This window comes from Hemiscyllium ocellatum, chromosome 49, assembly GCF_020745735.1.
Source record: "Hemiscyllium ocellatum isolate sHemOce1 chromosome 49, sHemOce1.pat.X.cur, whole genome shotgun sequence".
In the NCBI taxonomy this organism is placed as follows: Eukaryota; Metazoa; Chordata; class Chondrichthyes; order Orectolobiformes; family Hemiscylliidae; genus Hemiscyllium; species Hemiscyllium ocellatum.
Window position 1 is genome coordinate 6469150 of NC_083449.1, and position 15214 is coordinate 6484363.

Sequence of the window (15214 nt, forward strand, 5' to 3'; positions counted from 1 at the left end):
ACAACAACGAGCAAAAGGAAACCGAGCCAATATCACAGTCACTTTCTGTGTCACAAACACAAAACAAATTTCCCTCAGTCAGACTGACAGGAACAGGATCACCATCCACTTCACATTTTGTGCATACCACACAAACCAATCAGAGAGACTGCGATTTTGTTAAATATGGTCAGTGTAAACGACCCAATCGGGAATCTGGATTTACCCCATCCTTCATTAGCATTGCTGACGTCTTCAGTCTAATGAAAAGGAGCTCCGAGCCCATTTTCTCTGATTCTGTGTCTGAAAGTGAGCGGTGGTATGGCTGATGAGAAGAAAGCACAGCAAGCCTCCAAGAAGGGCGCGAAGAAAATCATCAAGAAGGCGCCAACGAAGGGCGGCAAGAAGAGGAAGCGGTCCAGGAAAGAAAGTTATGCCATTTATATCTACAAAGTGATGAAGCAGGTTCACCCCGACACCGGCATCTCCTCCAGGGCCATGAGCATCATGAACTCGTTCGTCAACGATATTTTCGAGCGTATCGCGGGGGAGGCTTCCCGTCTGGCCCATTACAACAAGCGCAGCACCATCAGCTCCCGGGAGATCCAGACCGCCGTGCGGCTGCTGCTGCCCGGGGAGCTGGCCAAGCACGCCGTGTCGGAGGGCACAAAGGCGGTGACCAAGTACACCAGCTCCAAGTGAAGGACCGCATTGCATTGAAACAAACACACATCCACAACCCAAAGGCTCTTATAAGAGCCACCCACAACATCCCTGAGACAGCTGAACTTTTTTTTAGTTTGCATGTGATTCTTGATAAGGTATTTTAACTTTTTTCGTAATGCATTCACTTTTATAATTGCTCTACAATTTGGTGAGAGACGGGAATGAGGGGGTGTGGAGATGTAAATACATCATAAAGAGCCCCTTCCCCTGTCAGTACAAAGAAAGCAGATTAAGCACCGGTGGGTCATTTTTATAAGTGCGTTGCAAATCGACAATGGGGGGGGGGGGCGACTTCATAAACTAGAGAGAGCAGATGAAACAATATGGAGACATTTTTCACCTGAATTGTTCAAGTAGCGAAAGGCCTGTGTGGAATGCTAACACTTATTTTAACCCAGTCAAACCAAACGGAAGTGCCCACAGCTTACAGTCCCACGAATTGATATATTTTACCCTTTTTTAAAACATTGACAACGCGCGGATTTAATCCGATTTTTCAGAATACGAAAGGCAAAGTACTTTTGTTGTCGGTAAGAGGCTTTCAAAGTGAACCGAGAGAACACCAAAACAGCTGCCGGACTTAAATGTGGTGACTTGTGCTGAGTCTGATCGAGACCGATAAGGGAGGACAACTTTAAAATATCGTTTAAACACCGTGTTCGCCATCAATACTGAGCCGGAAGAATGTTGTGTGCTGATTGACCAGCATGCCGGGGTGCTACTGAAATGTGAAGTGAAAAGATAGGTTGCAGGCGGCAGTGTTTGGCTCGTTTTCTTTCAGCCTCTTTTCGAGGTTTAAAAAACAACCTACTTTCAAGATCAGAAATGGACAGATGCAGGTGGGCAAATGAGGGATAGTAAGACCGTGTGAAGTATACATTTGTTCACTAAAAGTAAATTAACATGAGTATTAATGTTTTTTAAACTTCGTTTTTCGTACTTCATTTTTTAGTGTAAAACATACTCCTTTGTTTAGAAATTGGCGGGCTTTTCAAATGTGAAAGAAAGCGGTTGATGATTTGGCGCCGGTACTTTCCGCCCTCCTCCCCGGACCCTCTCCGGATTGGGGAATGAGGCAGATTGGGAATTGAAACAACATTAGGCGGGGCTGAACAATGGGACCAATCAGAAACAGCCGCCCTACCATTCCCCGAAGGTATAAGAGGCCGCAATGTGGGCGGAGTGAAGCATTCTCTGTGAAAGTGTCTGTAACCATGTCTGGGAGAGGAAAGGGCAGTGGGAAAGTTCGTGCCAAGGCGAAGTCTCGGTCGTCCCGGGCTGGCCTGCAGTTCCCGGTGGGCCGTGTTCACAGGCTCCTGAGAAAGGGTAACTATGCTGAGCGTGTGGGTGCCGGAGCGCCGGTCTATCTGGCTGCGGTGCTGGAGTATCTGACGGCTGAAATCCTGGAGCTGGCCGGCAACGCGGCCCGGGACAACAAGAAGACCCGCATCATCCCCAGGCACCTACAGCTGGCCGTGCGCAACGACGAGGAGCTCAACAAGCTGCTGGGAGGGGTGACCATCGCTCAGGGCGGGGTGCTACCTAATATCCAGGCCGTGCTGCTGCCCAAGAAATCCGCCGCTGGGGGCGCCGCTAAAAAGTGAAGAGTATTCTTGAATCTGACAACCCAAAGGCTCTTTTAAGAGCCACTCACAGCATTTGTGAAAGGAGCTAAACTCGCTGTCAGGTTGATTGTTTTCCTCTTAATAGGGAGAGCCCTCACTTTTGTACCGGACATTATTAATTCACACTCCATTTATTTGGATGTCCTATGAGTTTAGAATGGCGCCATGAATGTCCCCGATCGGGTTTGACCTCACATTACATTTACATTGCCTTTCAGTGCAGTAGGAAGAATAGTGCAGGAATGAGTCAGTCGCTACAGAATATCGTAAGGAATGGTTCCTGACCATGTACGCTTTATTCACTGTTCGGTTCATTTTCAGTCTTTTATCCCCGTCCTCTGGAGAGAGAGCAGATTGAACACCAGTGAGGCATTTTTCAGTTGTAAAGGCGGGAATGAGATTGTCTAAACTTTAATTTCGAAATCGAATAAACAATCAACGTGTACGTACTTGTGCATTCTCCTCTGTAAAACTTGCTGCTCTTTTATAGGTGAGGGCGGGCATTTTCAAATTTGAAGATAAGCCGTTGATCTCTTGGCTCTGCTTTTTTCCTTTTCTCTCCTGCCTCCACCTCACCCCAAGCCATGTTAGCGCAAAGGGAGTCAATGAGATTTTCTTTTCCCAGAAATATCTATCGCAATACTACGATTTGATGTTAAAATCACATTTCTTTATTACTATATTTTCATACATTCCGCAATCCCTGAATGAAAATTCATTAGTTGCAAATTCACTGCCAATAGAAATACGAATGTCGCCTATTGCTTCCTGCTCTCTCAGGATGAGCAACCGAACTCCTGTCCGCCGTGAATCAATCGAAAGCCCGCCGATTGAAACACCTTAAAAGTTAGTACAGTGTACACGGATAAAATTACAGAACCACATTTTATTTCATCCAGATTACTTGCCCGAAGACAATTTGTAATCGCTGCCTGAACGGGCAGATGGAATGACCGAGCAAGATAACATGTCCGCAGGGTCCTCGAAACAAAACTGAGCCGAATATCATGCCTCGGAAATATGAATACTGCAATATGTAACATTAATGTCTGGATTCCAAAATAAGTTTTTACAAATTACTATTCATGGCATGGACAGCCAAGTACGCATTGATATTATTACCGAGCAAGACAGGTATTCCCGAGAAAGAGGAACGAAGGTTACGGGGAGCAGACACGAGAGTAAGTTTGAGAAATATCAGCCATGATGGAATGGCAGAACAAACTGGATGGGCAGAATGGCCTAATGCTGCTGTATCTTACAATTACAAATGACGACGCGATTCTTTCCATGGACTGACCGGGTTGCAGAACAGTAGAGTCTCGATTGGCCGAATAGCTTCTTAGCTATACTGAGGAATACTTGCCACGGTAAAATCATTGGCCACGGTAGGCAGCAACAAAGTGAACCGACCATTCTGAATGTTCGCTGCCGTACCGCAAAACAAGGTATTAGGACATTTTTGGAATCGAAATAATTTTAAAATTGCGATATATGTGAAATAACTGGCAACATCACACCGTGCTCTTCGTATGCGTTGCCTTCCCCGTCCTCAGGCCTCCGCTCTCTCTGGGTGGGTTTGGGTGGCTCTGAAAAGAGTCGCTTTATGTTCAGCCGCCGAATCCATAGAGAGTGCGGCCTTGGCGTTTCAGAGCGCATGCGTGAAGCCCTCCCCCAGCGCTGCCATTGAGGAGCATTTACTCAGTGAGTGCAAGAGGTTTGTTTGAAACAGACCGCAATGGAGAGATCAGCGCCCAGGGAAGCGAGGGAACAGCAGGCTCCTTCCAGCAGTACATCGGGATGGGAGCCTGGGACACAGAGGGGGCTCCGTGACCGGGATTGATTCGGGGTGAGTTCAAGGAGAACCGGGGGCTGTTTGTAAGAGCCCGAGCGGAGCAGGAACTGGTCCCGGAACTTGGAGTGACTGGGCTGGGGGGAAGAGAGCGGCCTTTCTCGGGCTGTGTGTGGGCCTGCTGAGGGAGGCAGAGCGGGAAGAAGCTGCTGTGGGACATTCTTGTGGTTTACAATCCTCTGAACTCTGTTTTAATTTAATTCTGTTTCCCGCTGTTCCTTGAGGTTGTGTGGACCAACTGTAGGAATGTGATACTCTTGTAAAAGGACATACACCGGGGTTTTGGTAAATACATTAGAAGTAGCGCCGTTTTCACTCTTTCCAGCAAGTAGTTGGGGAGTTGGATATTGAACTGTGTAAGTGTCCTGGTGGTTGAGTACTCCCATTCATGGTGCTGGGCAGTTGTTGCTCAGTTTCTGAATCTCACTCAATTGGTATCAAGTTAAAAATCACACAACACCAGGTTCTCGTCCAACAGGTTATTTGGAAGCACTTGATGTGTAACATTGTGCACCCCAGTCCAACACCAACATCTCCAAATCAATTGGTATCGAATCACATGAAAAACAAACACAATCTCCAGAAAAGCAGCAGCTTAGGGCAACAATGGAATCAGACAATGATCAGTTCAGTATTATCAGACTAGCCTCATGTTCGTTTACAGGTGGTGTCCCTGTGTCTTCCTCCAGAAAAACACCTGAGGGACTAAGACACTGTAATACTTCCTCAGTTCAAAGCAAAGAGTGACAAGCTGCCTCTAACAAAGAGAAGGTATGTAAAGAGTAAAAAATGAGGTCTGCAGATGCTGGAGATCACAGCTGCAAATATGTTGCTGGTCAAAGCACAGCAGGCCAGGCAGCATCTCAGGAACAGAGAATTCGACGTTTCGAGCATGAGCCCTTCATCAGGAATAAGAGAGAGAGAGAGAGCCAAGCAGGCTAAGATAAAGGGAAGGGAGGAGGGACCAGGGGGAGGGGCGATGGAGGTGGGATAGGTGGAAGGAGGTCAAGGTGAGGGTGATAGGCCGGAGTGGGGTGGGGGCGGAGAGGTCAGGAAGAGGATTGCAGGTTAGGAGGGCGGTGCTGAGTTGAGGGAACCGACTGAGACAAGGTGGGGGGAGGGGAAATGAGGAAACTGGAGAAATCTGAATTTATACCTTGTGGTTGGAGGGTTCCCAGGCGGAAGATGAGGCGCTCCTCCTCCAGCCGTCGTGTTGTTGTGTTCTGCCGGTGGAGGAGTCCAAGGACCTGCATGTCCTCGGTGGAGTGGGAGGGAGAGTTAAAGTGTTGAGCCACGGGGTGATTGGGTTGGTTGGTTCGGGCGGCCCGGAGGTGTTCTCTGAAGCGTTCCGCAAGTAAGCGGCCTGTTTCACCAATATAGAGGAGGCCACATCGGGTGCAGCGGATGCAATAGATGATGTGTGTGGAGGTACAGGTGAACTTGTGGCGGATATGGAAGGATCCCTTGGGGCCTTGGAGGGAAGTGAGTGTGGAGGTGTGGGCGCAAGTTTTACATTTCCTGCGGTTGCAGGGGAAGGTGCCGGGGGTGGAGGTTGGGTTGGTGGGGGCTGTGGATCTGACGAGGGAGTCACGAAGGGAGTGGTCCTTGCGGAACGCTGATAGGGGAGGGGAGGGAAATATATCCTTGGTGGTGGGGTCCGTTTGGAGGTGGCGGAAATGGCGGCGGATGATACGTTGTATGCGGAGGTTGGTGGGGTGGTAGGTGAGAACCAGTGGGGTTCTGTCTTGGTGGCGGTTGGAGGAGCGGGGCTCAAGGGCGGAGGAGCGGGAAGTGGAGGAGATGCGGTGGAGGGCATCGTCGATCACGTCTGGGGGGAATCTGCGGTCCTTGAAGAAGGAGGCCATCTGGGCTGTGCGGTGTTGGAATTGGTCCTCCTGGGAGCAGATGCGGCGGAGACGAAGGAATTGGGAATATGGGATGGCATTTTTACAGGGGGCAGGGTGGGAAGAGGTGTAGTCCAGGTAGCTGTGGGAGTCAGTCGGTTTATAATAGATGTCTGTGTTGAGTCGGTCGCCCGAGATAGAAATGGAGAGGTCTAGGAAGGGGAGGGAGGAGTCTGAGATGGTCCAGGTGAATTTCAGGTCAGGATGGAAGGTGTTAGTAAAGTTGATGAACTGTTCAACCTCCTCGTGGGAGCACGAGGCAGCGCCGATACAGTCATCGATGTAGCGGAGGAAAAGGTGGGGGGTGGTGCCAGTGTAGTTGCAGAAGATGGACTGTTCCACATATCCTACGAAGAGGCAGGCATAGCTGGGGCCCATGCGGGTGCCCATGGCAACTCCTTTAGTTTGGAGGAAGTGGGAGGATTGAAAAGAGAAGTTATTCAGGGTGAGGACCAGTTCAGTCAGTCGAAGGAGGGTGTCAGTGGAAGGGTACTGGTTGGTGCGGCGGGAAAGGAAGACGCGGAGGGCTTTGAGTCCTTCGTGATGGGGGATGGAGGTGTACAGGGACTGGATGTCCATAGTGAAAATAAGGCGTTGGGGACCGGGGAAGCGAAAATCCTGGAGGAGGTGGAGGGCGTGAGTGGTGTCCCGAACGTAGGTGGGGAGTTCTTGGACTAAAGGGGACAGGACCGTGTCGAGGTATTGGGAGATGAGTTCGGTGGGGCAGGAGCAGGCTGAGACAATGGGTCGGCCGGGGCAGGCAGGTTTGTGGATTTTGGGCAGGAGGTAGAAACGGGCGGTGCGGGGTTGTGGGACTATGAGGTTGGAGGCGGTGGATGGGAGATCCCCTGAGGTGATGAGGTCCTGGATGGTCTGGGAGATGATGGTTTGGTGGTGGGAGGTGGGGTCGTGGTCAAGGGGGCGGTAAGAGGAGGCATCCGCGAGCTGGCGTTTGGCTTCAGCGGTATACAGGTCAGTGCGCCAAACTACCACCGCGCCTCCCTTGTCTGCGGGTTTGATGGTGAGGTTGGGATTGGAGCGGAGGGAGTGGAGGGCTGCACGTTCTGAGGGTGAGAGGTTGGAGTGGGTGAGAGGGGTGGACAGGTTGAGTCTGTTAATGTCATGGCGGCAGTTGCAGTCCTCAGCAGAGGCCTCACCTTCGTTCCCCTACGCCCTCGGATTAATGAGTTCAACACGCGCCGAGATATTGAACAATTCTTCCGCCGCCTTCGCCTCCGTGCCTACTTTCACAACCAAGACTCCCGCCCACCCTCTGACGACCCCTTCTCCCGCCTCCAACACACCCCATCCACCTGGACTCCCCGTGCTGGCCTCTTACCTGCCCTCGACCTCTTTATAGCCAACTGCCGCCGTGACATTAACCGACTCAACCTGTCCACCCCTCTCACCCACTCCAACCTCTCACCCTCAGAACGTGCAGCCCTCCACTTCCTCCGCTCCAATCCCAACCTCACCATCAAATCCGCAGACAAGGGAGGCGCGGTGGTAGTTTGGCGCACTGACCTGTATACCGCTGAGGCCAAACGCCAGCTCGCGGACGCCTCCTCTTACCGCCCCTTCACCACGACCCCACCTCCCACCACCAAACCATCATCTCCCAGACCATCCAGGACCTCATCACCTCAGGGGATCTCCCATCCACCACCTCCAACCTCATAGTCCCACAACCCCGCACCGCCCGTTTCTACCTCCTGCCCAAAATCCACAAACCTGCCTGCCCCGGCCGACCCATTGTCTCAGCCTGCTCCTGCCCCACCGAACTCATCTCCCAATACCTCGACACGGTCCTGTCCCCTTTAGTCCAAGAACTCCCCACCTACGTTCGGGACACCACCCACGCCCTCCACCTCCTCCAGGATTTTCGCTTCCCCGGTCCCCAACGCCTTATTTTCACTATGGACATCCAGTCCCTGTACACCTCCATCCCCCATCACAAAGGACTCAAAGCCCTCCGCTTCTTTCTTTCCCGCCGCACCAACCAGTACCCTTCCACTGACACCCTCCTTCGGCTGACTGAACTGGTCCTCACCCTGAATAACTTCTCTTTTCAATCCTCCCACTTCCTCCAAACTAAAGGAGTTGCCATGGGCACCCGCATGGGCCCCAGCTATGCCTGCCTCTTCGTAGGATATGTGGAACAGTCCATCTTCTGCAACTACACTGGCACCACCCCCCACCTTTTCCTCCGCTACATCGATGACTGTATCGGCGCTGCCTCGTGCTCCCACGAGGAGGTTGAACAGTTCATCAACTTTACTAACACCTTCCATCCTGACCTGAAATTCACCTGGACCATCTCGGACTCCTCCCTCCCCTTCCTAGACCTCTCCATTTCTATCTCGGGCGACCGACTCAACACAGACATCTATTATAAACCGACTGACTCCCACAGCTACCTGGACTACACCTCCTCCCACCCTGCCCCCTGTAAAAATGCCATCCCATATTCCCAATTCCTTCGTCTCCGCCGCATCTGCTCCCAGGAGGACCAATTCCAACACCGCACAGCCCAGATGGCCTCCTTCTTCAAGGACCGCAGATTCCCCCCAGACGTGATCGACGATGCCCTCCACCGCATCTCCTCCACTTCCCGCTCCTCCGCCCTTGAGCCCCGCTCCTCCAACCGCCACCAAGACAGAACCCCACTGGTTCTCACCTACCACCCCACCAACCTCCGCATACAACGTATCATCCGCCGCCATTTCCGCCACCTCCAAACGGACCCCACCACCAAGGATATATTTCCCTCCCCTCCCCTATCAGCGTTCCGCAAGGACCACTCCCTTCGTGACTCCCTCGTCAGATCCACAGCCCCCACCAACCCAACCTCCACCCCCGGCACCTTCCCCTGCAACCGCAGGAAATGTAAAACTTGCGCCCACACCTCCACACTCACTTCCCTCCAAGGCCCCAAGGGATCCTTCCATATCCGCCACAAGTTCACCTGTACCTCCACACACATCATCTATTGCATCCGCTGCACCCGATGTGGCCTCCTCTATATTGGTGAAACAGGCCGCTTACTTGCGGAACACTTCAGAGAACACCTCCGGGCCGCCCGAACCAACCAACCCAATCACCCCGTGGCTCAACACTTTAACTCTCCCTCCCACTCCACCGAGGACATGCAGGTCCTTGGACTCCTCCACCGGCAGAACACAACAACACGACGGCTGGAGGAGGAGCGCCTCATCTTCCGCCTGGGAACCCTCCAACCACAAGGTATAAATTCAGATTTCTCCAGTTTCCTCATTTCCCCTCCCCCCACCTTGTCTCAGTCGGTTCCCTCAACTCAGCACCGCCCTCCTAACCTGCAATCCTCTTCCTGACCTCTCCGCCCCCACCCCACTCCGGCCTATCACCCTCACCTTGACCTCCTTCCACCTATCCCACCTCCATCGCCCCTCCCCCTGGTCCCTCCTCCCTACCCTTTATCTTAGCCTGCTTGGCTCTCTCTCTCTCTTATTCCTGATGAAGGGCTCATGCTCGAAACGTCGAATTCTCTGTTCCTGAGATGCTGCCTGGCCTGCTGTGCTTTGACCAGCAACACATTTGCAGAAGAGAAGGTATGTAGCCCATTGACGTTTACACACCAACCCTGATGGTAGATAAACTGAATCCTCATCCAAAATAGACATTCAGGAACAGTTTTAAAACCTGCAGTTATTAAGAGCATTTTCAAAGTTACAACGAAGATAGACAAATAGGCCACATTGTTGCATCATTTCAACAACCATCCGTGAAGGATGGGTTAAGTAGAGAGCTGGAAGGAAACTGTGCTCACTGACAGGGCAAGAGTTACTCAAGAGTTGTCGAGTCATAGAGACGTATAGCATGGAAACAGACCCTTCGGTCCAACTTGTTCATGACGACCGGATATTCTAACCTAATCTAGTCCCATTTGGCAGCACTTAGCCCATCTCTGTCTCTAAACCCTTCCTATTCATATTGTTAAAGTACAGATTTGAGACAGCCCAGGGAATCCCTTATGGACTCAGACCACTGAGCCTCAGTTAGTTCGTCCTGGAGATCATACTCTTTGCTAGTCTGGAATAAAAACCTCTTACAAACAGTTTAGTTTAATTTAAGCTTTCCCCTTTATTTACCAATAATATCATTGTTACAACATAACACTGACACCTATAAGCCGGCTAGCTGAGATTCTAAGACCTTAGAAAAGTAGGATACGAGCTCTTCCTTTAAGAGCCTTCGCCGGCGACTCCACTCTTCTGTCTCAAACAGGTTTCCTTTTTACAAAACTTTACAAAAAACACTGCATGTTCTTAATTAGACAGACAGTGGAAAGGCAATAATTCGTAAGGAAGCGAAGTTGAATCAACAGGTCTGTATGTGCTTAGCTGATCACTCCTGTAGGCCCTCAACCATCCATCAGTTGGGAGAAACAGATCCAGCAGAGTTAGTGCCTGTTGGTGAGGCAAGTCCCTATCATAAAGAGGTACCAGTCTAAACTAAGTGGAAAAGGTCATAAGGTAACCTTGCACAGCTTGCATGTCATATATCATTGTTTTACAAAATGACATCTTAGCGAGGAGGACAAACTTTGACCATAAAATGGCTTCCTGACAGATTGTGTCAGAATCTCTTCAATGATTGGTTTAGAATACTTTTTAAGCTAGGAGCAGACTCCTGCTTTTTATCTTAAATATAAAGTCATTCTGTACCTGAGATTCTTATCACTTAGTGAGAACAGATTTTTTTTATCTTCTGCACATCCTAGGTTCCCCTTTTGTGGCCTGATACCTCCCTGCCTGTCCTGTTTATTTTCTTGTATTCTATAATTCAACATTACATTTAGTCTAAGTATTAAAGGATAAGTTTTAAGGCTTTCTCATTATGCCCACACAGATGCTTTTTAAATGTTGTAATTTTACCAGGCTCCACCACTTCTCCATGCTCCTTATGATTTTATAAACTTATATAAGGTCACTTTCCAGGGAAAACAGTTCCAGCCTGTTCAGCCTCTGCCTTTAGCTCAAATTCTCTAATCGGGATGAATTATATTTATATGGAGTTTATCTGTGACTGATAAGGACAGAATTAATCCTTTACTGAATAGTTGTCACATATTGAGATGACAATTAAATAATGTGAATTTCAAACAGACAATCTATGCAGGTAGCTCAAGCGCTATTTCCAGCATGTCCTTTCTATAACCCCCTGGCAATACAACTTGATAAACGTCTGCCCATTTCTCATCTGCCTGATTATGTGATGGTCTCCATTTCCTCATTAAGACATCATTTTTACGATAATAACAATCAGGGACACATTTGGATTCATTTTGTGTTTGCCTTATGATACAATTGCTTTAAATTTTCAACTTTCTGCTGTAACTCAATTAATTTACCTGAGCTAAATTGTCCGCTTGGTCATTTATCTGTTCCTGGTTTGTCTCAGCCATCTGATCAAACAGGGTCTCTGCTAATTTCCCTTCAACTTTCTTATCTGTACTCTTTGATCTTTCCTGTTTCAACTGGTGACTTTGTGACCTCGTTACCACACAGTCAGGAAACATCCCAGGATGTGTGTCCTGCAATAGTTCAGTTGCTGGAATTTCCATTGGCTTTTCAACCACAGTTGGCAGCACTCCTACCGGTGAATCAGCAACATCATTAGCAATTGTATTCCCGGAGCTGAAAGTTTGTCCAGTACTCCTATTATGACTTCTCCTCTCTTCACTCGACACTCTTAACCTCACTTCTTTCAAATGAGCATTTCTTATGTCAATGTGAATTCCCATTACTCATACCTTTTCTGGCAATAGTCCTTCAGCTGTACATATATCCTCATCTTTTGCATCACAGATTGAGAGGATCCTTGTATCTCTGAATATTGTTACCTTTTACCTGCTGCTCCTGGCCTAGGCGAGTAAACTTTACCACCATGGTGTATGGTTTAAGAAGATCTGGCATTTCCTCCATAAACAACCTCCAAACAGCTTGTACATTCTGGGGCAGCTTTCTAGTCTCCACAGTGCTCTCTGTTACCACTCCAACAAAATTCACTGGCTTATCTTGACTTCTGGCTTCTCAGTGCTTTTCCTCACACATCAACACTGATTAGATTAGACTTACAGTGTGGAAACAGGCCCTTCGGCCCAACAAGTCCACACCGACCCGCCGAAGCGCAACCCCACCCATACCCCTACATTTACCCCTTACCTAACACTACGGGCAATTTAGCGTGGCCAATTCACCTGGCCCGCACATCTTTGGACTGTGGGAGGAAACCGGAGCACCCGGAGGAAACCCACGCAGACACGGGGAGAATGTGCAAACTCCACACAGTCAGTCGCCTGAGTCGGGAATTGAACCCAGGTCTCAGGCGCTGTGAGGCAGCAGTGCTAACCACTGTGCCACCGTGCCGCCCTAAATGTGGCCTACTTTATTGAAAACACCAGAGCTGTTTCACTTCTCTTTCCCCTTCAAGGATTTTCTTTTCCCCCTGTAGTAAATCATCCTTATGATCTTTACAGAGATCTACTTTCCCCTTTCCACATGAGAATTTCTCTTATCCACAATTATTATCCCTCGTGGATTGAAATTGATTTTGGCTGCCCAATTTTGATTTATTGATCAACTCAATCATCAGCCATTTCCAATGCCAGTCTTGCTGTTTTAACTCTCTTCTCTTCCACATTAATTCAGGAAGTGAATTTTTGTACTCCTGTCTAAGTGCCAATTTCTAAAGTTCAAATTCCCTCTTTCTTCCTTTCCCTTCTCTCCTTTTCTCTCTCTTCTCACTCTCTTCTGCTTTTAATCGTAATTCAAACTGTTTTGTTTCTGTTGCCCATTCCTTGACTATTGCCTCTAACTCGAATTGCTTAATTTTCAATTGAATGTTAACCATCTCTAAAGCTTCTGATGGCATTTCCAGCAAATTTAAGCGTTGAGTTATTAATATCATTGTTGCCCTTTTCCTCGTGGATGTAGGCAGATTGAGCTCCAGCTTGTCTGCTAATTCCTGCAGCTTGGCCTTAATCACTTTTTGCAAAAATCTGAAGTCACTTCTTCCATCCCCAGAAAACTCTTGATGACTCAAAGAACCATTGTTATCCCAAACACTGTTTCCTGATGAAGGGCTGATGTCCAAAACATCGATTCACCTCCCCTTCAGATGCTGCCTGACCTGCTGTGCTTCTCCAGCCCTGAACTCTAATCTCTGATTTTCAGCATCTGCAGTCCTCAATTTCTCCAAGCGCTGTTTAAACCAATTGAATTCAAGACCCGGAATAAAAAACGCTAATATTTACCACTTGCTGCCTTTGAGTCCAACAAACCAAATCCCAAATCAGAATAACAAAATAAATTCTGCAAACAGTCCCCAATCTGTTATAGAAAAGGTCTGATCCCTCCCCACCCCACCCCCTACCCCCACCCCCAAACATTTCATGAATGTAACCCCGACCCTAACTTTGCTAGTTGTTTTAAGCGGGCGTAACAAAGATATTCCAGGAGGGTGCAGCTGGTCAAACCATGTAGTGTTAAACCAAATAGTTTAATTTTCAAATTTACTGAATGATACACAAACAAAAGGGAACAGAATACTAAACAACTTAAAAATCCAGAAAAGCAACTGATTGGACCAACTTATTGATGGTGTTCCCAACATTTACAGCAATCCCCATAAATACCCATTGGCACATGAGGTAAAATCGAACACAGGGCCCTGCAGGAGAGAGAGTACCATCATGGACTGGCTTGTTTGGGCTCAGCAGCTTTTTCAACGACCTGATTGCTTTCAGTCAATAGCCAGATAGCCAAAAACCAAATCAAACCAGAGAAAAACTGAGCTGTGAAAACTGGGCGACTCCCCTTTCACTGTACAAGTATTCTTTTTAAAAAGAGGGAAGCCTTTTGCCTGAGGCACTACCTGTTAGCTATAATCCAAATGGCCCTAAAACCTATCAACTCAGACTTTTCAGAGCCTGTGTCTTTTACAGGCTTGTTAAAGGAGCAACAGCATCAAAGCAGACTGCTCCAAGAAGTAATAGCCTGAGGGATACAGGGTAATGTGTTGAATTGGATCCAAAGTTGGCTCCGTCACAGGAAAGAAAGGGTAATGGTCAATGGTGGCCCTTGTGAATGGAAAGCTGTTACAAGTGGTGCTCTGCATGGCTCAGTGTTGGGACCTCTGCTGTTTGTTTCATACATTAATGATTTGGAGTTGCATACATTGGGCAAATTTGTGAAATTTGCAGATGACACAAAAATTTGCCATGTAGTGGATAGTGTGGAGGATAGCTGTAAGCTCCTAAACTCTATAGATGGTTGGTGGAATGGGCAGGAAAGTGGCAGATGGAGTTCAGCTCTGATAAGTATGAGGGAATGCATTTTGGGAAGTCAGAGAGTAAATGGGAATAGACCATAAATGGGAGTATACTGAGAGGGTCAAGTGAAGTGAGAGATCTTAGTGTGTAAATGCTCAGGTCCATAAAGATAGATGGGGCTGTAAAGAAGGTACATGGAATGCACTCCTTCATTGGAAGAAGGGTGAATACAAAAATAAGGAAATAATAATGAAACTGTATGAGGCACAGGTGGCTACAACAGGAATATTGTGTGCAGTCGGGTCACTACATTACAGGAAGGACGTCATTGTTGTGGAGAGTGCAGAGGAGAGTTACTGGAATGTTGCCTGTACTTGTGAATTGTAGCTATCAGGAGAGATTGGAGAGGTTTGGGTTGGAACAGCAGAATACAGGGTGCCCTCCATACCCGCAGGTCCAGTTGTCGTGGTTTCACTTAACCACGGTACACCGTGATCTGAACATATGAAAGGGAATGTTCCAGAGTCAGCATCCAGGAGGCTGCTGGGAAGGTATATTTCCCATTTAAATTAATGGGTTTCCACCTACCTACAGTTTTGAGCTTCTGCCGTGTGTGTGAGATTGTCTGTGTTGTGTGGATGTGAGAGAGTGTGTGAGACAGTGTGTGAGACAGAGTGTGTGTGTGTGAGTGAGTGTGTGTGAGACAGAATAAGAATGTGTGTGAGAGAGTCTATGTGAGAGAGTGTGTGAGAGACAGAAAGAGGGAGAGAGTTGACCAGAGTAAGTGTGTGTATGTCCACGTGAGATGAAAAAGTTT

The 15214-nt window shown here is 48.4% G+C and overlaps 3 protein-coding genes across 3 annotated transcripts in view; 2 read left to right on the forward strand and 1 right to left on the reverse strand.

The window, feature by feature from the left end:
* LOC132837092 (uncharacterized) overlaps nt 1-15214 on the reverse strand; it is a 475572-nt gene that overhangs the window by 89468 nt on the left and 370890 nt on the right. The window lies entirely within an intron of this gene.
* LOC132837176 (late histone H2B.L4-like) lies at nt 301-681 on the forward strand. The gene has a single exon (XM_060856892.1). It carries the CDS (start codon nt 301-303, stop codon nt 679-681), a length of 381 nt encoding a protein of 126 aa, XP_060712875.1.
* On the forward strand, nt 1920-2535 carry LOC132837078 (late histone H2A.2.2-like). Its single transcript, XM_060856751.1, has one exon. The coding sequence runs from the start codon at nt 1920-1922 to the stop codon at nt 2307-2309; it is 390 nt and encodes a 129-aa protein (XP_060712734.1). The 3' UTR covers nt 2310-2535.